This window comes from Callithrix jacchus, chromosome 8 (genome assembly GCF_049354715.1).
Source record: "Callithrix jacchus isolate 240 chromosome 8, calJac240_pri, whole genome shotgun sequence".
Taxonomy (NCBI): Eukaryota; Metazoa; Chordata; class Mammalia; order Primates; family Cebidae; genus Callithrix; species Callithrix jacchus.
In genome coordinates, this window is record NC_133509.1 from 30156458 (window position 1) to 30184441 (window position 27984).

Below are 27984 nucleotides of genomic sequence, written 5' to 3' on the forward strand. Positions count from 1 at the left end.
AAGCAGACTATTCCCTTGCTTTAAAAAAAAAAAAAGCAAAAAAATAAAAACTACAATCAGCTTTCCTTAAAAAAAATATAAATAAAGCAAAAAAAAAAAAAAAAAAAACTACAATCAGCTTTTCCTAAGACAAGAGTAGATAATTCTAGCCCTTCATTTAACTTCATTATGATCGCGGAAAAGTATGAAGAAATGAAAGTATGTTTGAAACCAGAGAAGAAGAGCCAAAAAGATTTTAAATGGCAAAATCATGGTTTCAAGATAGGGCTGCTATTCCATGAAACTCTGTTACCATATTGCTGAGCATTAGCCTATCTATCTCACATCTTCTCCCTACCTCTGTCCAACCTGAAAAGAGTCATAAGGAATTTGGACCTACTGACAATTTGCATAAACCTTGGTCTAAATTTTTTTTTTTTTTTTGAGACTGAGCTTTGCTCCTGTTATCCAGGCTGGAGTGCAATGGCAAGATCTCGGCTCACCGCAACCTCCGCCTCCTGGGGTCAGGCAATTCTCCTGCCTCCGCCTCCTGAGTAGCTGGGATTACAGGCACACACCACCATGCCCAACTAATTTTTTGTATTTTTAGTAGAGACGGGGTTTCACCATGTTGACCAGGATGGTCTCGATCTCTTGACCTTGTGATCCACCCGCCTTGGCCTCCCAAAGTGCTGGGATTACAGGGTTGAGCCACCGTGCCCGGCCCTGGTCTAAATTTTTAAAACTAGAAGTGCATTCTTTTATATTTGTAAACAGTAGCAGGTATATTATTAAATATGATTTTTTAAATCTCCACTGATTTTTCCATCACTAACAGAAATCCTAGATAGAAAAAAAATTATCCCCCCAAGTCTACTTAGTGGATCATAATCAACCCGTCAGTCTGTCATCCAACACTGTGATCAACTGTCTTCACTTAAATTACAAATTACTGTCCTGCTATTCACAAGGCAAAAGTGTTTTAATCAGATAAGTCTTCTTGCCAACTCCCAGAACTGTCATACTCCATTCCATTTGTTGTTCTCCTACCTAACAACAGTATCTCTTCCTCATTTTTTTGAAACCATCACACTCTAGACACCTTTACCACTTCCACTCGGAACCCCCTGGCTAACCTAGCCCATGATCCTCCCAGTTCTCTGAATTTCCAGTGAAAATCAAGAGCATCTTAAAAGCAAAGAGAATAAATTCCTCAGTATTTAAACTAGCAGCACTACTCTGAAAGCAAATGATAAAGGCAGGTAAAGGCAAAAAGTTAGACAAATTGCAGTCAATTTTAGGTCCTAAAAAGATGTTTTGGCCAGATACAGTGGCTCACATCTGTAATTCTAGAACTCTGGGAGGCCAAGGAGGGTGGATCACCTGAGGTCAGAAATTCAAGACCTGCCTGAGCAACACGGTAAAACTCTGTGTATATTAAAAATACAAAAATCAGCCAGGCCTGACAGCAGGTGCCTGTAGTTCCAGTTACTTGGGAGGCTGAGGCGGGAGAATCACTTGAACCAGGGAGGCAGAGGTTGCAGTGAGTGGAGATTGCACCATTGCACTCCAACCTGGCCAACAGAGTAAGACTCCATTTCAAAAAAAAAAAAAAAAAAGTTTTACTTTGAGCAACATCCCCACCTAGTGGACTTCTAGGATATTGTTAATACCATTTCTGCTGTATTGCACTTTGTACAAGCATAGGCACAAACACAATGTAGGTACATATACTACATGCTACATCCTTAGCTAATCAAAAAGTACGTAATTTTAAAATTGGAGAAAGTAATATAACTTGAAATAACCTTGGAATTTTAAGGTATCCTCTCTATAACTGGTTATTAAATTTCCCTATACCATCTAGTTGGAATACCTTCAAATTCTGGATAGAAGTTTAATACAAGTAGTGGCTTTATATAATAATACAGGTAGAGGCAGCAATGAGAAAGAAACCAGTGGAATGAGACAATGGTTTAGGAAAGAAGCATAAATAAGACATTGTTAAAGCTTTACCCACCTATTCGTAACACACACACACACACACACACACACACACACACACACACATATATATATTTTTTTGAGACGGAGTTTCACTGTTGTTACCCAGACTGGAATGCAATGGCACTATCTCGGCTCACCGCAACCTCTGCCTTCTGGGTTCAAGCAATTCTCCTGCCTCAGCCTCCCGAGTAGCTGGGACTACAGGTGCGCACCACCATGTCCAGCTAATTTTTGTATTTTTAGTAGAGACGGGGTTTTACCTTGTTGACCAGGATGGTCTCGATCTCTTGACCTCGTGATCCACCCGCCTCGGCCTCCCAAAGTGCTGGGATTATAGGCATGAGCCACCGCGCCCGGCCAGTAACATTTATCTCTTTTAAAAAAATAGTCGTAAAGCCTCAGATTCTCCCTTTTCCATTATTACCTTTTTTGAGCTGTACACAATGTGGCACAATATGCATTTTCGTTCTCGTACCATAGTGACCAGATCTGAAGCACACAACGTAACACCTGCAATGAGAAGGTAATATTTAGTAATCTTTTCTCCTCAGACACCTTCTGATATTCATCTTCAAAATTACAAGTCTTGTGTCTTCCTCACCTCCATGTTGCTCCTCCCCCAGTCTTCCCAAGCTTCCGGGTACATAGGGTAAACATTTTGGGAGCCATCCTTGATCCTTCTTTTTCACCCCATATCCACCCTCATTAGCAAACTACCAGTCTTACCTTGAAATACAGCCAAACTCCAACCACCTCTCACCACCCAGAACATCTATTATCTCACATGGCATTACCCTACTACTGACGCTACTCCTTCCTTCTGCTGTTATCCTCTCACAGCTGTACCCAAAGACTCTGAGAAAAGGATTCTTTTTTTTTTTTTGGAGACGAAATTTCACTCTTGTTACCCAGGCTGGAGTGCAGTGGCGCAATCTCGGCTCACGCAATCTCCACCTCCTGGGTTCAAGCAATTCTCCTGTCTCAGTCTCCTGAGTAGCTGGGACTACAGGCATGAACCACCATGCCCAGCTAATTTTTGTATTTTTAGTACAGACAGGGTTTTGATGTTGACCAGGATGGTCTCGATCTCTTGACGTCGTGATCCACCCACTTTGGCCTCCCAAAGTGCTGGGATGACAGGCGTGAGCCACTGCGCCCGGCCAGAAAATGATTCTTTTAAAGTTTAAGTTAGAAAGGCCGGGAGGCTGAAGCAGAATTGCTTGAACCCGGGAGGTGGAGGTTGCAGTGAGCCGAGATTGTGCCACTGCACTCCAGCCTGGCAACAGAGTAAGACACAGTCTCAAATAAAAAAAAGTTTAAGTTAGAACATATACAGGTTGAACATTCCAAATCTAAAAATCTGAAATCTGAAATAATCCCAAATCAGAAACTTTTTTAATGTCAAAGTGATGCTCAAAGGAAATGCTCACTGAAGCATTTTGGATTTTTAATGTTCAGATATGGGATGCTCAGCCAGTAAGTATGCAAATATTCCAAGATCCAAAAAAATCTGAAATCCACAACACTTTTGGTCCCAAGCATTTCAGATAAAGGAATTCAACTTGTATGTAATTCCTCTGTGTTCAGAACTTTCCAGTGGCATCCATCTCACTCACAGAAAACCTAGTCTTTGCCATGGCTACAAAATCTTTTTCTCAGCCACACATGGTGCCTGACATCTGTAAACCTAGCACCTTGGGAGGCTGAGGTAGGGGATCACCTGAGGTCAGGAGTTTGAGACCATCCTGGCCAACATGGTGAAACCCCATCTCTACTAAAAATACAAAAAACTAGCCAGGCATGGTGGCATGTGCCTGTAATCCCAGCTACTTGGGAGGCTGAGGCAGGAGAATCACTTAAAACCAGGAGGTAGAGGTTGCAGTGAGCTGAGATCATGCCACTGCACTCCAGCTTGGGCGACTGAGTAAAATTCCATCTCAGAAAAGAAAAAAAATATATTTTTCCCTCTTCCTCTCTGACTGCATGCTCTACCGTTCTTCCTCTAACATTCTAGTGCATGCGCATTGCCCTCATTGCTATTCCTTGATCACATCACAGATCCTCACACCTTACCGCCTCTACATTTCCTGTTCTGTCTGAAATATTCTTCCTTAAAAAGTCCTTATGGTTCCTGTGGCTCATTCATTTCCATTAAGTATCTAAAATATAGCCTTATAGGAGAGGCACTGCCTGACCCTCTATATAATATTGGACTTTCTGACACCCCACCTTTCCATGCTGTTCTAATTTCTCTATTCCCCTGTTAATCGGCTTAATTTTTTTTTATAGCATGTGGTAGATCATGTTTCCCTAAAAGGTCTCAACAATATCTGCTACCCCGTGTACTCTTGTGCAATGTGATCTTGCAGAAAAAGGTAGATAAAGTCTGTTTTCCTTCCCTATGAACTATTTTGATCAATAAAATGTGGTAGATGTGATGCTGTATAGTTTATGAGGCTGGGCTTTCAGAAATCTGTACCTTCTGCCTCTGTTCACTTGTTATGCTCCCTCTCGAAAGCCAGCCACTATGCCGTGAGAAGCCAAAGCCACAGGGAAAGGTCTGGTAGAAAAGAACTGTGGCCCCTACTAAGCACCCCAACAACAACGAGGACCAACTGACAGTCAGAAGCAAGAGCCATCTTGGGGGTTCCAGGTCCAGGCACCAATGACAGACTTGGGGAAGTGAGACCCATACATAGACCATCCAAAGAAGTACTTTTTAACCCAGAGAATTCTGAGCCACAATAGTTGGTTTCAGGCAGTAAATTTTGGAATAGTTCATGAACAAGCGATATCTGACATGTATCTTTTACTACATGACCTTGCATGTATTTGTTCTCATCTGTCTCTGCCAATCACAATTTAAATTCCCTAAGAAAAAGGACTTTGTACATTTTGTTCACGAGTACAGTTCTGTCTATGACATATCGTTAAGCAATTCAAAAGTATTTGCTGATTATTCCAAATGGAACTATCCATCTTGGGTTACTAAATGTGAGAACAAGCTGAGTCAATACTGAGGTTTGAGGCCAGGCACAGTGGCTCGCTCACACCTGTAATACCAGCACTTTGGGAGGCTGAGAAGGATGGATCACAAGGTCAGGAGTTCAAGACCAGCCTGGTCAAGATGGTAAAATTCCGTCTCTAATAAAAATACAAAAAAAAATTAGCTGGGCATGGTGGTGGGGTATAAATCCAGCTACTCCAGAGGTGGAGGCAGAGAACTGCTTGAACCCAGGAGGCAGAGGTTGCAGTGAGTCAAGATCATGCCACTGCACTCCAGCTGGGGTGACAGAGTGAGACTTCATCTCAAAAAAAAAAAAAAAAAAAAAAGTAACTGCCAACAAAGTAAAGTATTAAATCAATAAGGAAAACTTAGTATTTAAACCCTGAGGTGACATGATTCCAGACAAAGTAACTTTAGTTTGTATATTCTTAAATTGGGGAAATAGATAAATTCCATTAAGCTTTCCAAAATACTGTAATTAGCCTAGACTTCTAGATGGGAACCACTGATCTCTTTAAAGGCCTTGACAAAGACTAGAAGCCAAGAAAATACAAACCATCCAACTCTGTGATCTCAACAAGGTAACTGAGAAGTCACAAAATAAAAGTAAATAAGCAATTCAAACCTACTGCTATCCTCACTTTAGCCACCTTACTTTTCCCCTATGTCAATATACCCTTCATGAAATTTTCAACTCTTCTCTAAATAACTATGAGAAAGACCTGTGATGTTTATTAGATCTAATATCCTAAAAACCCTGTCCTAGGTATTTTTTTCTCAATATCCTAATTACTATTCTGTCAATAAAATTACCATTCTCCCTAGGCAAAACCATACCACGTCTGGTTTTCTTTCAGACTCTCATACTTAGTCACCAAATCACTCACCCCCAGACAAGGAAAGACAGGGCAGATCAGTCTGATTCTTTAACTCAGAATGATAACTAGTGTCAGTTTCCAATTCCTTACTTAATTCTGGAACTTAGCAAGCATTCTGCCCTAGAGGAAAAACTAATCCAGAAATAGGTTAGGATAACACAGACCCTAACAAGGGAATACTACCACTAGCAAAAGTTATCATCTAACAGAGTAAGCTATAAGCCCAAGACAGCTTGTACAAAGACTGTTATAAAACTGTAACCAGATAGCTTGTTGCATTTATTTAATAGTTCAAAGTTTGTATTTTTGTATTTAACAGCATCATTTATATACATATTTTTTCCCCAAAGGTTCACATCGTAATTGAAAACTGTGACATCAATCAAAAGCACTGCAAACTAATGAATGAGCCTATATGATCACTATTCTCAAAGAATTTTGTTGTTATCCACTCATCTCACTGTTCGTTTTTGAAACAGTCTCACTCTTGTCGCCCAAGCTGGAGTGCTGCACGATCTTGGCTCACTGCAACCTCTACCTCCCGGGTTCAAGCGATTCTCCTGCCTCAGCCTCCCAAATAGCTGGGATTGCAGGCTCCCACCACCACACCCAGCTAATTTTTATATTTTTAGTAGAGACAAGGTTTCACCATGTTGACCAGGCTGGTCTCGAACTTCTGACCTGAGGTGATCCACCAGCCTCGGCCTCCCAAAGTGCTGAGATTACAGGCATGAGCGGGTTAACAGTACCTTTAATAATCTTTATTTTGTTCATGTACAAAAGAAAATTTATTTACATAAAGCAGAACTGGATCATCATAAAGGTCTTCCTCCTCAGTTTTCACACTGAGTACACTGAGGAGGAAGCAGGGGAGTGGTTGGTTTTGTTGTCTCCAGGGTGGCAGAGACAGAGAAAAATCTGTTTATAAGTGGACCTGTGAACTGCAAGTCTGTGCGGTTCAAGGATCAACCGTATATTTTCTCTTCCTTAAGTTTTCCTTAATATTCTCTTTTCTCTAGCTTACTTTATTGTAAGGATACAGTATATAACATCTGTAACCTACAAAATATGTGTTAATTAACTGCTTATGTCATCAATAAGGCTGCTGGACAACAATAAACTATGAGTAGTTAAGTTTGGGGGGAGTCAAAAGCTATACACGGACTATTAACTTCACAGCGTATTGGTGCCCCCAACCCTTGAGCTGTTCAAGGGTCAACTGTATTTTTCTTTATCAGTCTATCTATGGGTTTGTTAATATTATTATTTTCAAAGAACCAATTTTGTAATTTTGTCTATTGTCTTTTCCTTTTTTTTTTTTTTTTTGAGATGGAGTCTTGCTCTGTCGCCAGGCTGGAGTGCAGTGGTGTGATCTCGGCTCATTGAAACCTCTGCCTCCCAGGTTCAAGCAATCTCCTGCCTCAGACTCTTGAGTAGCTGTGACTACAGCCGCGTGCCACCACACCTGGCTAATTTTTCTGTTTTTAGTTAGTCAGGATAGTCTCAATCTCCTGAACTCATGATCCACCTGCCTTGGCCTTCCAAAGTGCTGGGATTACAGGCATGCGCCACACGCCCAGCTGTCTTTTACTATTTCTTTAATTTCTGCTGTTGTCATTAATACCTTTCCTTTTATATACTTTGGGTTTATTTTGTTCTTCATTTACTGGCTTCTTAAGGTAGAACTTTAAGGCACTGTCTTTAGGACTTTTTTCTTTTCCAATAAATGTGTTTAAAGCCATAAACTTATCTGCAAGTACTGCTTTAGTGGCATCCCACATTTGTTAGTACTATTTAATAAATGTTTTGGCCAGGCATGGTGGCTCACGCCTGTAATCCCAGCACTTTAGGAGGCCAAGGCAGGTGGATCACGAAGTCAAGAGATCGAGACCATCCTGGCCAACATGGTGAAACCCCATCTCTACTAAAAATACAAAAAATTAGCCAGGCATGGTGGCACATGCCTGTAATCCCAGCTACTTGGGTGGCTGAGGCAGGAGAATCGCTTGAACCCAGGAGGCGGAGGTTGCAGTGAGCCAAGATTGCGCCATTGCACTCCAGCCTGGGCAACAAGAGCAAAACTCCACTCAAAAATAAATAAATGTTTTATTTTAGAATAGTTTTAGATTTATATAAAAGTTGCAAAGATAGTATAGTTTCCATATACCCCATGTCTAATTTCCCATATTAACATCTTTCATTTGGCCAGGTGCAGTGGCTCACATCTGTAATCCCAGCACTTTGGGAGGATGGCTTGAAACCAAGAATTTAAGACCAGCTTGGCCGACACAGCAAGATTCATGTATCCACAAAAAATTTAAAAATTATCCAAGTTAGCTGGGTATGGTGGCTCACCCCTGTAATCCAAGCACTTCGGGAAGCCAAAGTGGGCGGATTGTCTGAGGTCAGGAGTTTGAGACCAGCCTGGCCAACATGGTGAAACCCTGTCTCTACTAAAAATACAAAAATTAGCCAGGCGTGATGGTGTGCCTTTTTTTTTTTGCTACAAAAAAAGCCTGTAGCAAAAGCACTTGAACCCAAGAGGCGGAGATTGCAGTGGGCTGAGATCAGGCCACTGTACACCAGACTGGGCAACAAGAGTGAAACTCTGTCTCAAAAAAAAATTTACATTAGTATGTTACATTTGTCACAATTAACAAACCAGTTATATTTGTCACAATTAACAAACCAATATTGATACACTATTATTATGGAAGCCATATTTTATACAGATGGCCTCAGTGTATTTTTTTGTTTGTATGTTTTTGACACAAAGTTTTGCTCTTGTTGCCCCGTCTGGAGTGCAATGGTGCTATCTCAGCTCACCATAACCTCCCTCTCCCAGGTTCAAGTGATTCTCCTGCCTCAGCCTCCCAAGTAGCTGGGATTAGAGGCATGTGCCACCAAGCCGAGGTAATTTTGTATTGTTAGTAAAGATAGGGTTTCTCCATGTTGGTCAGGCTGGTCTCGAACTCCCAACCTCAGGTGATCCACCTGCCTCTGCCTCCCAAAGTACTGGGATTATAGGTGTGACCCACACCATGCCCGGGCTTTAAAAAAAATACTTATTTATTTATTTATTTATTTTTGAGGTGGAGTTTTGCTCTGTCTCCCAGGCAGGAGTGCAATGGTATGACCTCAGCTCACTGCAACCCCCACCTCCTGGGTTCAGGCAATTCTCTTGCCTCAACCTCCACAGTAGCTGGGATTACAGGCACCCACCACCACACTGGCTAATTTTTGTATTTTTAGTAGAGACAGGGTTTTGCCATGTTGGCCAGGCTGGTCTAGAACTCCTGACCTCAGGCGATCCGCCGGCCTCAGCCTGGTGAAGTGCTGGGATTACAGGTGTCAGCCACCGTGCCCAGCCCAGATGTCCTTATTCTTTACCTCTTACCGTTTTTCTCTTCCAGCATGTCATCGAGGATACCACATTACATTTAGACATCATTTCTCCTTTGGCTCCTCTTGGCCATGACAGTTATCCCACAAATCTTGATGCCGTATTTTCATTATCATTCAGTTCAAAATACTTTCTAATTTTTCTTGTGACGACTTCTTTGATTCACAGATTTAGAAGATTCAGTGAATTTCCAAATACTCTGGCCTTTTATATACCTTGGTTTCTAATTTAAACTTATGAAGAGGCAGGGAGCAGTGGCTCACATCTGTAATCCCAGTACTCTGGGAGACCAAGGTAGGTGGATCACCTAAGGTTAAGTGTTTAAGACCAGCCTGCCCAACATGGTGAAACCCGGTCCCTACTAAAAATACAGTATTAGCCTGGTGTGGTGGTGGGCACCATGCTGGGCTAATGGTTTTATTTTGTAGAGATGGGATCTCTTCATGTTGGCCAGGCTAGTCTTGAACTCCTGGGCTCAAGCAATCCTCCCACTTCGGCCTTCCAAAATCTATACTAATTTTTGTTGTTGTTATCATTGAGAGAAGTTTCAAATCTCTAAGATAGTGAATTGTCTAGTTCTTCCTTTAACTGTATCCATTTTTGCTTCATGTATTTTGAAGCTCTGATATTAGGCACAAGCATGGTTATAACTGTTACATCTTTCTCAAGAACTGACCTTCTGTTGTTATGAAATGATCCCTTTAACTCTGGTGATACTTTTTATACTGAAGTCTATTTTACCTGATCTGACTATAACAACTATAGGCTTCTCATGCTACTTTGTATGATCTTTTCCCATGCATTTGCTTTTAGCCATTCTGACTTTATAGACTGAATCAGTGTCTTTTCCACTAAATTCAATGAAATTATTAATATAGTTGAATTAGATCTACCATTTTATTATTTTTAGCTCTTCCATTTTTGTTCAGTTATACCTGTTTCGGTCTTATTATATTGACTTTAATTTTTCTACTAGTTTTTTTTTTTTTTTTTTGAGACGGAGTTTCGCTCTTGTTACCCAGGCTGGAGTGCAATGGCGTGATCTCGGCTCACCGCAACCTCCGCCTCCTGGGATCAGGCAATTCTCCTGCCTCAGCCTCCCAAGTATCTGGAATTACAGGCACATGCCACCATGCCCAGCTAATTTTTTGTATTTTTAGTAGAGACAGGGTTTCACCATGTTGACCAGGATGGTCTCGATCTCTTGACCTCGTGATCCACCCACCTCAGCCTCCCAAAGTGCTGGGATTACAGGCTTGAGCCACAGTGCCCAGCCTTTCTACTAGTTTTATTTAGCAACACATCTTTACATTATTACATATTCCCCCCAGTGGTTGCTTTAGGAATTCCAATACATATCTTTATACTCTTTATGTTAAAAAGTACCACTACAGGTAATATGTAAAAACCTTGCAACCTTATAGGCCCATTTACGCTCACTCAAAATCCCATGTTTTATGGTATATGTTTTATATCTACCATATGTAATGAATGATTATACCAATAAGATGATGCTTTTTTGTGCTATAGTCATTTTTAGGAAATAAAAAAGAAACTCTTAAACTATTGATCCTGACATTTACAAGTTCTAACCCTCATTCTTTTCTGAAGATTCAACTTTTCGACTGTTATCATTTCCCTACAGCCTGAAGAACTAAGTTTAGCATTTCTTATGATGCAGATCTGCTAGCAATGAATTGTCTGACAATATCTATATTCTTTCTCTCTCTCTTTCTGGTTTTTTTTTTTTTTTTTTTTTTTGAGACAGAGTCTTGCTCTGTTGCCCAGGCTGGAGTGGAGTGGTGCCATCTCAGCTCACTGCAACCTCTGCCTCCCAGGTTCAACCGATTCTTCTGCCTCAGACTCCAAAGTAGCTTGGGATTACAGGCACCTGCCATCACGCCTGGCTATTTTTTTTGTATTTTTAGTAGAGATGAGGTATTGATTTTTGTTCTTTTACTTTTGTTTCGGTAATATCTAACTTGGTTGACTTAAACTACAAACTCTGTCTCTTAGGCAGCAGATGAAATCTCAATTCATCCTTAGCTGGGCTTCTTGGGAGTCTGCTCCACATATGCATAATTCAACAGTCTGACAAGACTTGGGCAGAGTTTATTCACAGAGCTTGATGCTTCTCTCTCTGCTTTCCAGGATTCTTCTCTTACTTTCCAATGGCTGTAGTTGCCTTGAGCTTTATCTTCTGGTTCTTCAGGCCACAAAGACTAAAGTTTACTACTATTGGAATTTTAAGCACCAAACAGGACATAGATCAGGGCCTGCCCTAAAGTTAGAAGCCATGAAAATGGGAAATTACTCTAAGTAGTCCCATTCTTGTGTTAATTTCCCTCTAGAATCTGCTTGGTTTCTTGTAACTTTCCAGTAGATTTTGCTGGTATTATGTATTTCTATCCAGATGTAATGGTTGTTATCTATGGGAGAGTTGGCCAGGAGAAGTTTACTCAGCTGATGACCAGAACAGGACTCCCAGGTATGCACTTTTGAGAGCCACCAGCCTGTTTGAATGGCTCCAGACAATGCTCAAGCAGGTCAGACTGATTAAAGAAGATATATCCTCAATCATAGGAGGCCCTAGGTTTAGTGACAAAGTCTGCTGGGATCTGGGTGACTTTTGAATAGCAATTGTTCTCCATAAGGTGGCGCAGCCATTCTAGCCTACTTCAATTTTACAATGCCTCCATCCAAATATACATACTCAGCCAGACACAGAAAAAGCCATTCTCATACATGCTTATGTTTTATGCCTTTGTCTCTCACTATTAAAAGCCCTTCAAAGGCATCTAATTATGAAAGATATAAATCAACATATTTAAAAGGTCTTACAGGCTGGGCGCAGTGGCTCACACCTGAAATCCCAGCACTTTGGGAGGCCAAGGCGGGTGGATCACAAGGTCAGGAGATCAAGATCATCCTGGCTAACGTGGTGAAACCCTGTCTTTAAAAAAAAAAAAAGGTCTTACAAGACTCACTTGACACACCCTTGCTAAGGTATATTACGTAGGTTTGAGCTACTTTCTCATAGATCTCTGTGATCCAGACAAAATGGCATTTTCAGTACTTCCCACCTACCACTCTCCTCCCACCTAAGGGCTTTTTCATATGCTGGCGCCTCTCCTTGGAAGGCTCTTACTCCTTTTCGTCTAGTTAACGACTCATCCTTCAAATCTCAGTCCAAATGTCAGTTGCCTAGGAAAGCACTCCCTCATCTCCCAGACTACAGCATACCCCTCACTGTGCACTACTCTTCTGAAACCCTGTGCCTAAAACTCTGTCCCTTCTTTATAACACTTATCCCAATTGTAGCTATTTCTGGGGAACACTGTAAAGCAGCAATTCTCAATCACATCAGACCCAACTGTTTTTTCCTAAAACATTTCACTGTGGAAATTTTCATCCATACATTAAAATAGGAAGATTATTGTAACAATCCCCAGTGTTCTTATCAACCAGCTTCCCCAGTTGTCACCACACAATTTTTTCTTTTTCTTTTCTTTTTCTTTTTTTGTTTATGGAGACAGAATCTCGCTCTGTCACCCAGGCTGGAGTGCAGTGGCATGATCTGAGCTCACTGCAACCGCTGCCTCCTGGGTTCAAGTGATTCTCCTGCCTCAGCCTTCTGAGTAGCTGGAACTACAAGTGCATACCACCATGCCCAGCTAATTTTTCATATTTTTAGTAGAGTCAGGGTTTAACCATGTTAGCCAGGATGGTCTTGATCTCGTGACCTCGTGATCTGCCGGCCCCAGCCTCCCAAAGTGCTAGGATTACAGGCATAAGCCACTGCACCAGCACAATTTTTTCTTTAAAGATATTTTATACCCAACGAGAACACATGGACTCAGGGAGAGGAGCATCACACAAGGGACAGTTGAGGGAGGGACAGGGGAGAGACAATGGGGGGTGGGGAGGGAGGAGAGGGATAACATCGGGAGAAACGTCAGATATAGTATGCACCTAAAGTAAAATAAATTAAGAAGAAGATTAAAAAAAAAAAAAAGACTTGGAACCAAGCCAAATGCTCATCGATGATAGGCTGGCCAGGGAAAATGTGGCACATATACAGCATGGAATACTATACAGCCATGAAAATGATGGGTTCATGTCCTTTGTAGGGACATGGATGAACCTGGAAATCATCATTCTCAGCAAACTGACACAAGAACAGAAAATCAAATGCCACATGTTCTCACTCATAGGTGGGTGTTGAACAATGAGAACACATGGACACAGGGAGGGGAGCATCACACACTGGGGTCCGTGGGGGGGGAAATAGGGGAGGGACAGTAGGGGGTGGGGAGTTAGGGCAGGATAACATGGTAAGAAATGCCAGATATAGGTGATGTGGAGGAAGGCAGCAAACCACATTGCCATGTATGTACCTATGCAACAATCTTGCATGTTCTTCACATGTACCCCAAAACCTAAAACGCAATAAAAAATATATTTTAAAAAAAGATATTTTATACTCTTTTTATTATAAATCTTTTGTAATAACCTTATCTCTTCCTAAAATAAAATGCAGAGCTACTGTAACTTACACTTGTAAAATTTTAAATATCAATATAATGTGCTAACTATAACAATGAAAAATTAAAGTGAATTATAAAATAACATGTATATCAACATATAAATGCTTAGACATGACTATATTAGAAGAAACTATAAATGTGACTACTACAAAATCAGACTTATATAGACAAGTATGTGATACTGTTGATAAAAAATACCATAAATAGGCCAGGCACTTTTTTTTTTTTTTTGAGATGGAGTTTTGCTGTTGCTACCCAGGCTGGAGTGCAATGGCATGATCTTGGCTCACCGCAACCTCCGCCTTCTGGGTTCAAGCAATTCTCCTGCCTCAGCCTCCCAAGTAGCTGAGACTACAGGCACACACCACCATGCCCAGCTAATTTTTATATTTTTAGTAGAGACGGGGTTTCACCCTACTGACCAGGAAGGTCTCGATCTCTTGACCTCATGATTCACCCGCCTTGGCCTCCCAAAGTGCTGGGACCACAGGCGTGAGCCACCGTGCCCATAGACCAGGCACTTTTGAGTCATTGAAAGTCTGGTTAAACAGAGATGTTATAATCTCAATTACATAAGAGTAACACTTCACATAATGATCAACCTTAATGTCATTTCCTTTATCGGACTAGTCTCAGTCACTAAAATTACGGCTCTGAGAGAATGGATATGAGCTAAGTTTAATAATAAATATAGGTGGCCAGGCACGGTGGCTCATATCTGTAATCCCAGGACTTTGGGAGGCCAGGGTGGGCAGATCACTTGAGGTCAGGAGTTTGAGACCAGCCTGGCCAACACGGCAAAACCCCATCTCTACTAAAAATACAAAAAAAATTAGCCAGGCATGGTGGTGGGTGCATGTAATTCCAGTTACTCAGACGGCTGAGGCAGGAAAATCACTTGAACCCAGAAGGCAGAGGTTGCAGTGAGTCAAGGTTGTACCATTGCACTCCAGCCCGGGCAACAAGAGAGAAACACTGTCTCAAAAAAAAAAAATTAGCCGGGTGTGGTGGCACGCCCCTATAATCCCAGCTGCTTGGGAGGCTGAAGCAGGAGAATCGCTTGAACCTGGGAGGTGGAGGTTGTAGTGTGCACTCCAGCCTGAATGACAGTGATTTTTTTTTTCCTGTTTAAAAAAAAAAAAAAAGATGAAACCCAGCTCTATTAATCACTAGCTGTGTGGTCTTCAGTAATTTAATCTTTCTGTGCCTCAGTGTCTATATCTAGTATCAATGTCATAAGGCTATTGTGAGGAATAAATTAGTAAATCTATTCAATCATGCCTATGTAATGAAATAAATTAGTAAACCCACATGAAGCATTTTACACAAAATATGTTATTCACCAAATCTTTGCTATATTATTAGTATAATTATTCACTTAATGACTGCCTCTGCCAACAGACTGCAAGCTCCATGATGGCTAGCAAGCATGCCTTCTTGTTCATTGTTTTATTCCCATTACCTAGATGACATCATCTAGGCATATATTAGGTATTCAGTATTTGTTGTATAAATGAATACAAATTAACAAAGATGTTTGTATCAGAAATAAAAATAAAAACTGGAGTATAACCTTCAACAGTATTATTTTAGGTTATACTGCTAAGGTGTTTATATATATGGATGTCAGAATTTATCCTCATGATATACACTCATGTAGAATATCTCTAGAGGGTTTCCAGTGAAACTGCTAACAGACATGGTCTCTGGCAAAAGAAATGAGGGCATGAGGGTCAGGGATGGATTTACTTTTCACCGAAAATCCTTCCATACTTTTCAAAAATTTAAGCAATACACATCAGTGTTTTTGAAATTAAACCAGCAAGCCATTGTGGCACATTTCTGTAATCCCAGCTACAAGGGAGACTAAGGCAGAAGGAACGTTCGAGCCCAAGAATTTGAGAGTAGCCTAGGCAATATAGCAAGACCTCCATCTCTGTTTTCATTTAACAATGGGAAAAAAAATAAACGACCCCCCAAAAAAAACCCACACTCATATTTTTAACTAGTAATTCTTTTTTTAAACCTAAAAGACTTTAGGCCTACCAATCAAGACTGCTATGATTAGTTCCAGGTATGGTACTTTTTGAAACTCTAGAAATCAAGAGATACGATTTTCATGTATTTTTTAATTTTCAGAATGGCTAATTATAGACTATTACACTACATAGCTCTAACCTGGTTTACTGATATTCCAGAATTATCTTATTAGACACTGATTATCTGTCTAAAAAGCTACAAAGAAGATACAAGTAATGTAACTACTAGAGTAGTAATATTTTACATTTATATACTAGCTCATAAAGTAGGGTGAAAAAGCATGGACCTTGGAATTAGACAAAAATACTTCATAGGACTACTACCTTGAGTAAATCTTAACCTCTCCAAACTTCAAATTCACCCTTTATAAAAAGGGAATAGTTAACACGGATTCAGTTAAAAAAAAAATTCTTGCAGTGAGCTTTGTTTTAAACTAATCACTTCTAGGCCGGGTGCGGTGGCTCACGCCTATAATCCCAGCACTTAGGGAGGCTGAGACAGGTGGATCACAAGGTCAAGAGATTGAGACCATCCTGGTCAACATGGTGAAACCCTGTCTCTACTAAAAATACAAAAATTAGCTGGGCATGGTAGCGCACACCTGTAGTCCCAGATACTCGGGAGGCTGAGGCAGGTGACTTGCTTGAACCCAGGAGACGGAGGTTGCGGTGAGCCGAGATCGCGCCATTGCACTCCAGCCTGGGTAACAAGAGTGAAACTCCGTCTTAAAAAAAAAAAAAAGTAATCACTTCTATTTTGAATATAACTAATGCTAGTCGTTTCAAAATGTAAAAGGTAAAAAAGGGCTTACAGCTGGTTTCAAACAGAGACATTAATTTAACAATGGAGAACTCAGATTCAGCATCTGACCTCACTAATCAATCTCAGCACTAATAATAGTTGGAAAGCTAAAGCACACAACATGGTCTATGATATAGTCCCTAAGTGTTTCACCTGAATCATATCAAGTGGTCCGCTCTAACTTCCAGTTTGTGGTAACAAGTGAAATTACATCACCAGAAACCAATCAGAGACAAATCTAGATAACTGACCAGATCCTTTTAATAAGTCATGTGGAGGGGGTATTGAGGGAAAGAGATGGAAAAAGGTAACTTTACTAGATTAAGAGAGACTTGGAGGGATATAAAAATCAAATTAAATCTGTGGCCGATGATTAGAAACTGGATTTTAAAAGTTTTAAAAAATGATCAATCTGGAGAAATTTTAGTAAGGATTGAGTATTAGACAGTAAGAATTGAGTATTAGACAATATAGAGAAATTACTTATTATTCACTGTAATTATATTAGAATGTGTGGGAAAATGTTCTTTTTTTAGAGACATTAAAATATTTAGGGGTTAAATGTCAAGAATAGGCCAAATACAAAAATACAAAACATACAAATACAATACTAAAATGCAAAAAATTAGCCAGGTTTAGTGGTACACACCTGTAGTCCCAGGAGTCTCTGTTGCCCAGGCTGGAGTGCAGTGGCATAATCTGGGCTCACTGCAACCTCTGCTTCCCGGGTTCAAGCAATTCTCCTGCCTCAGCCTCCTGAGTAGCTGGAATTACAGGCATGGGCTAATTTTTGTATTTTTAGTGGAGACCAGGTTTCACCATGTTGTTCTTGCTTGTCTCGAACTCCTGACCTCATGACGTGCTTCGCCCCGGCCTCCCAAAGTGCTGGGATTACAGGCTTGAGCCACCATGTCCAGCCAAAAAAAAAAAAATTTTTTTTTCTTAATTAGCTGGGCATGGTGGAACACACCTATAGTCCCAGCTACTAAGAAGACTGAGGTAGGAAGAGGATTGCTGGGGCCCAGGAGTTTCAGGGTGCAGTGAGCCATGATCATGCCACTGCACTTCAGCCTAGATGACTGAGCAAGACCCTGTCTCAAAAAAAAAAAAAAAAAAAAAAAAGCTTTTAGGGAACGTGATTACCAGTCCCTTCTGTTTCCTAGCCACTACCAATTCTAGCCACTCTTAGAAGTTTATTTTCTGGAGATACTTTTCAATATTTTGCGTTAAAATATATAATATAAAATTTACCATCTTAAACATTTAAGTGTAGTTTAGTGGTATTAAATACATTCATAATGTACATCAGTACCAACCATCTCCATAACTATTTTCATCTTGCGTAACTGAAACTTTATATCCGTTAAACAATAACTCCTCATTTCCCCCTTCCCCAACCCCTAGCAACCACTCTACTTTCTGCCTCTATGATTTTGACTGTACTCCACAGAGGATATTCTATGCACATACAGTTGTCCCTCGCTATCCATGGCAAATTGGTTCCAGGATCCCCCTCAATACCAAAATCTGAGAATGCTAAAGACCCTTATGTGAAATGGCATAGTATATGCATGTAACCTACACATACCTTCTGTATACTTTAAATCATCTCTACGTTACATACAAGACCTACTACAATGCCTACACATAACTTCATTTCTGTGGATGCAATGTAGTACGTACTCAGCAGGTAGCAAATTCAAGTTTTCTTTTTCAGAGCTTCATGAAAATTTTTTCCCCAAATATTATCCATCCAAAGTTGGTTGAATCCATGGATGCAGATCCCATGGACGGATATGGAGGACCAACTGTATATGCAATACATATATTTTTATAAAACCACAGTGGTTGCAAAATGCATACCTTCTTTTGCACCTTTTCTTTCTCACTATATCTGAGGTCACTCAATATTAGCACATATAGAGCTGACTCATTCTTTCCAGCACATGGATACATTTATTTTACCAATCCTTTACTGATGAACACCTGGGAACTTCTTGATAGTTTCTTTCAGATTAATAGATGCATGCACACACACTGGACTGTAGGGCTTCACTAGTGATTTCACATGCTAGAGGTCCAAGTAGAGTATTCATATGTAACTTGTCTGCCTCGATGCTCTTATTCATTGGGTACACAATTAATCCTGAACTCTCCAAGATTCTCCAATTACAAAACACAATGCATAGGCTTCTCACTGACCCATTCCTGGTCCCAAAACCAAATCATCTAGCATCTACCATTATTCCTTTCTACTCTTGTCGAGCAGCCTTCAAACTACATGTGTTCTAATCTAGATGTACAATAATCGCTATTCAGTTTCACCTGAATCATATCAAGTGATCTGCTCTAACTTCCAGTTTGTAGTAGCAAGTGAAATGCTATCACCAGAAACCAATCAGGGACAAATCTAGATAACTGACCAGGTCCTTTCAACAACTCACGTGGAGGGGGTATCGAGGGAAAGAGAGGGGAAAAGGTAACTGTTCTAGATTAAAAGAGAATTCCAGAGATAAAAATCAGATGAAATCTATGGTCTTTTTAGTATCTTCCTTTTACTCAAAACGATCCAGGTTAGGCGAGGTGGCTCAAGCCTGTAATTTCAGCACTTTCGGAAGCTGAGGTGGGCGCATCACCTGAGGTCAGGAGTTCGAGACCAGCCTGGCCAACATGATGAAACAGTGTCTCTACTAAAAATACAAAAATTTGCCGGGGGTGGTGGTGGATGCCTGTAATCCCAGCTACTGGGGAGGCTAAGGCAGGAGAATTGCTTGAATCAGCGAGGCAAACATTGCAGTGAGCAGGGTTTGCCCCACTGCACTCTGTCCTGGACGACAGAGCAAGACTCGTCTCCGGGAAAAAAAAAAAGTTAACTCTAGAAACTGTAACTGTAATGCAGTTTGCTTGGGAAAAGACGTGCTTTTGGAATCGTATTAAGTGAATTTCACCACCTACTCTAGCTAGTTTAGCTTGAGCAAATTACTAGCAAAATCCCAGCGATCTCATTTGAAATGCTGCAGAAACCTACTTTCCATTACAATATCTCATTAATATTTTTATGACACACGTAAATGTAATTGGCAACTGTGTAGTAGATACTAAATAAATTCTAGTTGCATCTGAATACTGTCGTCCCTTATTTCATTCACGACCAAACTTGAGAACGGGCCTTAAAGCAAAAAAAAAAAAAATTTTTTTTTGAGATTGAGCCTCTCTCTCGCCCAGGAGGGAGTACAGTGGCGCGGTCTCGGCTCACTGCAACCTCCGCTTCCTGGGGCTCAACCGATTCTCTGCCTCAGCCTCCAGAGTCCTGGGATTACAGGCGCCCACCACCAAGCCCGGCTAATTTTTTGTATTTTTAGTACAGACGGGGTTTCACCGTCTTGGTCAGGCTGGTCTTGAACTCCTTGACCTCGTGATCCACCCGCCTAGGCCTCCCAAAGATCGCAGGCATGAGTCACCGCGCCCGGCCCTTAAAGCAAATTTTAAGGTTTCCCATGGGATTTACAACAGTACTAAACTCTTAGTAAGTACTCAAAAGTTATTTGTGGTTTGAATAGGCTGGATATAAACCATTACGGTGGATACAGCACTTGTTTGCTAAGCAAGAGAACTTCCCTGACCTAGAATGGCAGTCTCAAGTTGCTAAAAGCGAATCTCGAACTTCTCAACAAATCTTACTCTCAAAGATGATTAAACAACAAACTGAAATGGGAGGAGGGTGTAAAGCGTTTCCTCTCCATAACTATAAACCGAGATTCTGACTAAATATTAAATGAACACAGTAACCGCTCCATAATTAGTTGCCATTATTAAGATACATCACACACGGAGAGAAAGGAAAGGAGAAAAAGGAACGAAGGTTGTCAGTCGCGAGAGGTTGAAATGTGTCGCGGGACCTGAGACTACCGGCTTTAAGCACCAGGGTCTTTTGGACTCCCTGCCCAACTGAGGACCGAAGGTCAGCGGCTTCCCCTAAAGGTCAAGGCTTTGGAGCCACATTTCCTTCTGGGGCTGGGAGCAGAGCTGGAACGCCCCCACGAAAATCCGTACCCCGAAGCCAGCAGCACCGCCTGCCTGTAATCCCGCGCCGGCTCTGGGAGAGTGGACCGCTGGGTTACCCCTGCGCCGCAGCCTGCCGGAGCAGAAAGCGGGCCGCGTCTTGCAGCCACACAATCTCCCTAAGGGACAGACCACCAGGACCCTTGGGCTCCAATACGCTCAACGCAGGCCGGCCCATCGATACTCACATTCACAGCCAACCCCTCTTACTCCATCAGGCCGCCGAGAGACAGGCGAGGGAGCTCCCTGACGCCCCAGACTCCCCCCTTCAGTTTTGGGTCCGGGAGCCTGCTCCGGACCCGCTCCCCGCCGGGCCCTGCCACAGCCGCCGCCAGCGCGCAGGCGCACAGCGAGGCCGTCACGCTCTTTTTTTTCCTTTGCCTGCAGCCGTTCTCAATAATCTAGCTTTATTTGAACACAAGAGAGTGAACAACGGACACACAGGAAGAGGTTTTTCTCAAAAAGAATGGAGGAAGAACAAAGGCAGGTCAGCTTGCGGGAGAGTCGGTCCGCAGCATTGGACGCTATGAACAGTCTCCCTGGTCCCTTTTTCATTTTCTTTATTTCTCCTTGTTCTTTCCCGGCCTCCCTCTAGCTCCTTCCTTGGTGTCCCGCCATTTCCTTTAGTCAGTGGCAACTGTTCAGGCTAAAATTTGAAATAACTCCTTCCTTGTAAAATTTACTAAAATTTAATGGGAGGTGCAAGAGCTTTTAGGACAGACCTGCCCGAGTTTCAGATCTCGGACTAGCTACTAATAATTTACGACTTTGGGTAAATTAAAATTTTTCTTGGAACCTCAAGATCTTGAGTTAAAATTAGGATAATGTTGGGCCAGTCACGGTGGCTCATGCCTGTAATCTCAACACTTTGGGAGGCCGAGGTGGGTGGGTCAGGAGATGGAGACCATCTTGGCCAACATGGTGAAACCCCTTCTCTACTTAAAAAAAAAAAAAAAAAAATAGCCTGGTATGGTAGCGGGCGCCTGTAGTCCCAGCTACTCAGGAGGCTGAGGCAGAAGAATCGCTTGAACCCGGGAGGCAGAGGTTGCAGTGAGCCGAAATGACGTCACTGCACTCTAGCCTGGCAACAGATCATGACTCGGTCTCAAAAAAAAAAAAACAAACAAAAAACCCTAAAATTAAGACAATGTTATCTCACAGGGTGTTGCTAAAATTAAATAACATAGGTCAAGTGTTTTATCCATGAATGCTGCCTATCACAGAGCAGACATTCCATTATAACTGGTTTTATTCTTACTCATGCCTAAGGTATTTATAATTTTTTTTTTTTTAGGTAGAAACGGGTTTCACCATCTTGCCCAGGCTAGTCTCAAACTCCTGGGCTCAAGTGAACAGCCTTCCAAAGTGCTGGATTACAGGTGTCACCCACTGCGCCCAGCCTACATTTATTATTATTACTGAGACGAAGTCTCACTCTGTCATCCAGGCTGGAGTGCAGTGGCACTATCTTGGTTCTCTGCAACCTCTGCCTTCCGGGTTCAAGCAGTTCTCCTGCCTCAGCCTCTCAAGTAGCTGGAATTACAGACATACACCACCATGTCCAGATAATTTTTGTATTTTTAGTAGAGATGGGGTTTCGCCATGTTGGCCAGGCTGGTCTCAAATTCCTGACCTCAAGTGATCTGCCCGCCCCGGCCTCCCAAAGTCCTGGGATTACAGATGTGAGCCACTGTGCCCAGCCGCCTATATTTATTATTAAACTTAGCTCATACCCATTCCCTCAGAGCCGTAATTTTAGTGACTGAGACTAATCAGATAAAGGAAATGACATTAAGGTTGATCATTATGTGAAGTGTTCCTCTTATATTATTGAGATTATAACATCTCTGTTTAACCAGACCGTCAATGCCTCAAATAAAAGTGAGCAGTTACATTCATCTCTATGTATATCCAGATTTGCTTCTAGAGGTTCAGGAAACTTCCAGTTCTGTGTTTGTGACATCACAAGTCCTTGAAACACTCAAGGGCTATGGTATGCTGCTCATTTTACTCTCCTTCAAAGGCATGCAATGGAAGAACTATTTTGCCCTGTAAACTCTGGCCCATCGTTCAAGGAAAAGCCTTTAGAAGACCACAGTCAGATATTGGTGATTATTAAGGTAAGCTACTTTAGTGTTTGTCAACTTTGGGATTACTGACATTTTTGGAACATATACTTTTTTGTTGTCAAGGGTATTATGTGCATTATAAGATGTTTAGCAGCAGATCGGGAGCACTAGCTCACATATGTAATCCTAGAACTTTGGGAGGTCAAGGCAGACAGATCGCTTGAGTCCAGGAGTTTGAGACCAGCATAAGTGACATGGTGAAACCTCATCTCTACAAAAAATATGAAAGTTAGCCGGGTGTGGTAGTACACACCTGTACTCCCAGCTACTTGGGAGGCTGAGGTGGGAGGATCTGAGCTGCAGAGGTAGAGGTTGCAGTGAGCCAACATCACACCACTGCCCTCCAGTCTGAGCAAGACCCTGTCTCTCTTTCTCTCTCTGTCTGTCTCTCTCTCTCTCTCTCTCTCTCTCTCTGTGTGTGTGTGTGTGTATGTGTGTGTGTGTGTGTATGTTTAGCAGCATCACTGGACAAGATGCCAGTAGTATCCACCCCCCATTTCCCTGTTATCACAGACATTGCTAAATATCCTCTGGAGGACAAAAGTGTCCCTGGTTGAGAACCATGGAATTATTATCAATGACCATCCCAACCCTAAATGAACTCAACTGTGCATTTTCTCCACCTCTGCCCTTGAAAAGTGACTACTGCTTGAGAAAGCTACACAGGAAGGGAGAAAATGGTGAGTTCATTTTTGCCCATATTAAAAAGGCCCTCAGTACTGCTTACCAGTCCTACAATGTTTTTCTATCCATTTCTTGTATTACTTTCTACAATATTCCAAATCTTCTCAACTTTCCTTTAAACTCCCAATACTATCTCCTTTTCTGTCAGATGATCCTATCTCCAACCTCACAGAGAAAACAGGTCATCAAATGAGAACTTTAACTTCCTTTTACTAAACATACAAACAGACACATTCTTCCTCTCATAATTGGGGAAGGAAGTATCTTCACTCTCTCTCTTTCTCCCTCCCTCACTTCTTCCAAAACCACTCCTCTCACCAGTGCTTTGAACTGCCTCGAAACTGCTGCTATTCTTACCCTTTCAAGAACTTTCCCTACTGACTATCCCTTCTCTTCCTTTATTCGAACATTATTTCTCAGTTGAATCTTCCCTACAGTGCTCAAATTTCTCCTGTCTTAATTTTAACAAAAACCCAAAAAAACACCTGGGCTCGGTGGCTCACGCCTTTAATCCCAGCACTTTGGGAGGTGGGCAGATCACGAGATCAAGAGATCAAGACCATCCTGGCCAACATGGTGAAACCCCATCTCTACTAGAAATACAAAAATTAGCTGGGCATGGTGGCGTGTGCCTGTAGTCCCAACTACTTGGGAGGCTGAGGCAGGAGAAGTGCTTGAACGCAGGAGGCGGAGGTTGCAGTGAGCCGAGATCCCGCCACTGCACTCCAGCCTGGCACCTGTCGACAGAGCAAGACTCTGTCTCAAAAAAAAAAAAAAAAAAAAAATTAGGCCGGGCGCGGTGGCTCAAGCCTGTAATCCCAGCACTTTGGGAGGCCGAGGTGGGTGAATCACGAGGTCAAGAGATCGAGACCATCATGGTCAACATGGTGAAACCCCGTCTCTACTAAAAATACAAAAAATTAGCTGGGCACGGTGGCGCGTGCCTGTAATTCCAGCTACTCAGGAGGCTGAGGCAGGAGAATTGCCTGAACCCAGGAGGCGAGAGGTTGCGGTGAGCCGAGATCGCGCCATTGCACTCCAGCCTGGGTAACAAGAGCGAAACTCCGTCTCAAAAAAAAAAAAAATCCAATAAACAAAAACAAAAAATCTTGATCCTTCATCATCCTCCCTCCTTCCTCCCTGTCAAGGCCAACCTTTCCAAAAGCATTCTACAACCTGTCCCTATCTCTACATCTCCCCCATCTCCAAACTATTGTTTCTTTCAACCCCAGCATTTCACCAAACAGCTTTCACTGAGATAATCAGTGACCACTGTGTTACTAAATTTAAACATTTCTCAGGCTTCGTCCTCCTTGATACCTTAGGAATAGACTACTTCCTTTTGAAGCACTTTCTTTTCTTGATTTCCAGCACTTTGTTTTATTCTTAGAGGTGCGTGGAAAGGTTCCTGCAGCAAATGGTTTACAATAATCACCCATCTGCTTAAAACCCTTCAATAGCTTTCAGTGCGCATAGTACAAATTAGTCCAAAATTCCAAGACCTTCCAAAATCTAGCCATTGTTGACCTTTTAAAGCTTTCTTCCTCTACACTCGGGGATGTACGATTAGCACTAAGCCTTTAGCGAGGATACACTGCTAGAAATTTCCAAAATGCGTTATGTTGTTCTTGACACAAGTTGTTCCCCAGAACCTGGGAAACTCTAGCTCCTTCTCTGCCGGATTTCCGGGGTAACTCCTACTTATCCTTCATGACTCAAGTCACTTCCTCCGGGAACACTTCCAGAGACCCCTAAGAATGAAACGCTTTGTTTATTATCAGCCAAAGACGCCTCGGATTTTCAATGTACTATGCACTGTATTCCATCCACTATAATTTGTTTACATATCTATATCTTAGTCTAGACAGATTGAAAGGCGCTGAAGGGCAGAGAAAGCTTTCTGTTCGCTTTCTTTTCCTTAGCGTTCATCTGGCACAGTGCCTGGTACACGGTTTGCCCTCAGTAAATGTTTATTGAATGAACACCTCCCAGACTCGGGCAGGACTGAAATCTATCCGGTTAACTGATGAATTCCCAGGCTCTCCGCCAGCGTGGCAGGGAGATTTAAACCCCCAGCACCGTGATTGGCTCCAGCTGCAGGGGTGTGTTCGCGTCCGCGGCGCACGGGAAGTGCGCAGGCGCGCGGCCTGGGCGCGCGCAGGCGCTACTAGGGCACTGCGCCAGGTCTGGTGTTGGGGTGTCGCAGCTACAGCGGCCGGAGAGGAGTGGCTTCACCCGCTTGGTGAGTCTCCAAGAGTGGGATGGAGGGAGCTGACCGGTATGAAGTCTGAGAGTATATGGTATTGGTTGAAAAGTTGGTTGGGTCAGGCTTAAGCGGACGAGGGGGCGCCCTGGCCCTTACTCGGCAGATGGGCCCGAAGCTAGGAGGGGAGGCGCCGGGAGAACCTCGAGGAGGTGGAGGAAGGGTGGCTGGATGGTGGTTCCCTGGACCCTTCCTCGAAATTAAACAGAGATCTCCTCCCGCCCCTCACTCCCACTGTGCTGCTGGGGTTGACATTAGTAGACTGCATATATGGTGACCACGGTGATCAGATAGCTCTGAGATAATGGTTTGAGGAAGGACTCTGAGGTTCCTGGTATTGGATAGTCCTTGCTGTCTGTAAAAGCTCACCTTTACTTCGCGGCTTTACTGCACAAATAAGAGGATCAGTTAAATAATGAATTTCACAATTCGGGATTGGAGTGGTCGGGGGGAAAAGTACTGTAAAGTGTTTTTTTCACCTCGTCCTTTTTTTCTTCTTTAATCATTAGCCATCACGGTGTTAGGAAGGGCAGTTGACGGGAGGAAACGTAAAGACATAAAAATTGGGGAGAAAAAAGGCAAGAAGGGAGTATCCTTTTGCCTTTTGCTATTTGTCATCTCCTGGAATGGAGTCTGTATTAGTCCATTCTCACAGGGCTGCAAAGAAGTACCCGAGGCCGGGCGTGGTGGCTCACGCCTCTAATCCCAGCACTTTGGGAGATGAGGTGGTAGGATCACTTGAGGTTAGGAGTTCGAGACCAGCCTGGCCAACATGATGAAACCCCATCTCTACTGAAAATACAAAAATTAGCCTGGCATGGTGGCCGGCGCTTGTAATCCCAGCTATTCAGGAGGCTGAGGCAGGATAATCACTTGAACCTGGGAGGCAGAAATTGCAGTGAAGGGAGATGATACCACTGCACTCCAGCCTGGGAGACAGACTCAGAATCGAAAAAAAAAAAAATACCCAAACTGGGTAATTTATAAAGGAAAGAGGTTTAATCGACTCACAGTTCTGCCTGGCTGAGGAGGCTTCAGGAAACTTATCATCATGGTGGAAGGCAAAGGAGAAGCAAGTACCTTCTTCACAAGATGTGAAGGGGGAAGAGACCCTTATGAAACCATCATATTTCACTATCTTGAGAACAGCATGTGAGAAACCACCCCATAATCCAATCATCTCCCACCAGATTTGAGATGAGATTATAGATAGCCAAACTATATCATTCTGCCCCTGCTTGCTTGCTTGTGTGCACTCTCGTTTTCTTTCTTTCTTTCTATTTGATGGAGTTGCACTCTGTCGCCCAGGCTGGAGTGCAGTGGTGTGATCTCGGCAACCTCTTCCTCCTGGGTTCAAGCCATTCTCCTGCCTCAGCCTCCTGACTGGCTGGGACTACAGGCCTGAACCACCATGCCTGGCTAATTTTTGTATTTTTTAGTAGAGACAGGGTTTCACCATATTGGCCAGGCTGGTTGAGAACTCCTGACCTCATAATCTACCCGCCTCGGCTGGGCCACTGTACCCATCTTCCCTGGCCCCTTTCAAATCTCATGTCCTCATAGTTGGAAAAAGAATCATGCCTTCCTAGCAGGCCTCCAAAGCCTTAACTCATTCCAGTATTAACCCAAAAGACCAAGTCCAAAGTCTCATCTGAGACAAGACAAGTCCCTTTTGCCTAGGAGCCTGTAAAATTAAAGCAAGTTAATTACTTCTAAGATGTTATGGGGGAACAGGCATTGATAAATGCTCCCATTCCAAATGGATGAAATTGGCCAAAACAAAGAGGCCGCTGACCCTATGCAAGTCAGAAATCCAGTGGGGCAGTCATTGCATGTTAAAGCTTATTTTAATCTCCTTTGACTCCATGTCTCACATCCAGGGCATGCTGATGCAAAGGGTGGACTCCCAAGGCCTTAGGCAGCTCTGCCTCTGTGGCTTTGTAGGGTTCAGGCCCAGAGGCTGCTCTCCTGGTCTGGTGTTGAGTGCCTGCAGCTTTTCCAGGTGCATGGTGCAAGCTGTTTGTAGACCTGCCGTTCTGGAGTCTGGAGGATGGTGGCCCTCCAGCTCTACTTGGCAGTGCCCCAGTGGGGACTCTATGGGGGAGCCAACCCCACATTTTGCAGCTCCCGAGCAGTGGTTCTCCCTGAAGCCTTCTGCAGCTCCGGAGCAGTGGTTCTCCCTGA

General features: G+C 42.6%; 2 protein-coding genes across 34 annotated transcripts in view; one reads left to right on the plus strand and one right to left on the minus strand.

The window, feature by feature from the left end:
- Positions 1-21057, minus strand: part of ZNF106 (zinc finger protein 106) — an 82994-nt gene extending 61937 nt beyond the window's left edge. For 18 of the 24 annotated variants that reach the window (XM_078334045.1, XM_078334041.1, XM_035261955.3 and 15 more), the window contains exons 1-2: positions 20913-21057; positions 2411-2496 (exon numbers count right to left, since the gene is read on the minus strand). Coding sequence is in view for 13 of the 24 variants with exons in the window: in XM_035261955.3 (XP_035117846.3) it covers positions 2411-2464 (54 nt within the window). In the remaining 11 variants the exon portion in view is untranslated. Of the gene's footprint in view, positions 1-2410; positions 2497-16462; positions 16586-20912 lie in introns of all 24 variants that reach the window. The other 6 variants (XM_054240536.2, XM_054240533.2, XM_054240534.2 and 3 more) reach the window with 1 other exon arrangement.
- Positions 21058-21127: 70 nt separating this feature from the next.
- The window catches only part of SNAP23 (synaptosome associated protein 23), a 49790-nt gene continuing 42933 nt past the window's right edge, over positions 21128-27984 (plus strand). For 3 of the 10 annotated variants that reach the window (XM_008990935.5, XM_002763951.7, XM_008990936.5), the window contains exon 1: positions 25701-25779. The gene's annotated coding sequence lies outside the window, so the exon portion shown is untranslated. Of the gene's footprint in view, positions 21212-22639; positions 22845-23366; positions 23534-25700; positions 25780-27984 lie in introns of those variants that run through there. The other 7 variants (XM_078334071.1, XM_078334073.1, XM_035261986.3 and 4 more) reach the window with 5 other exon arrangements.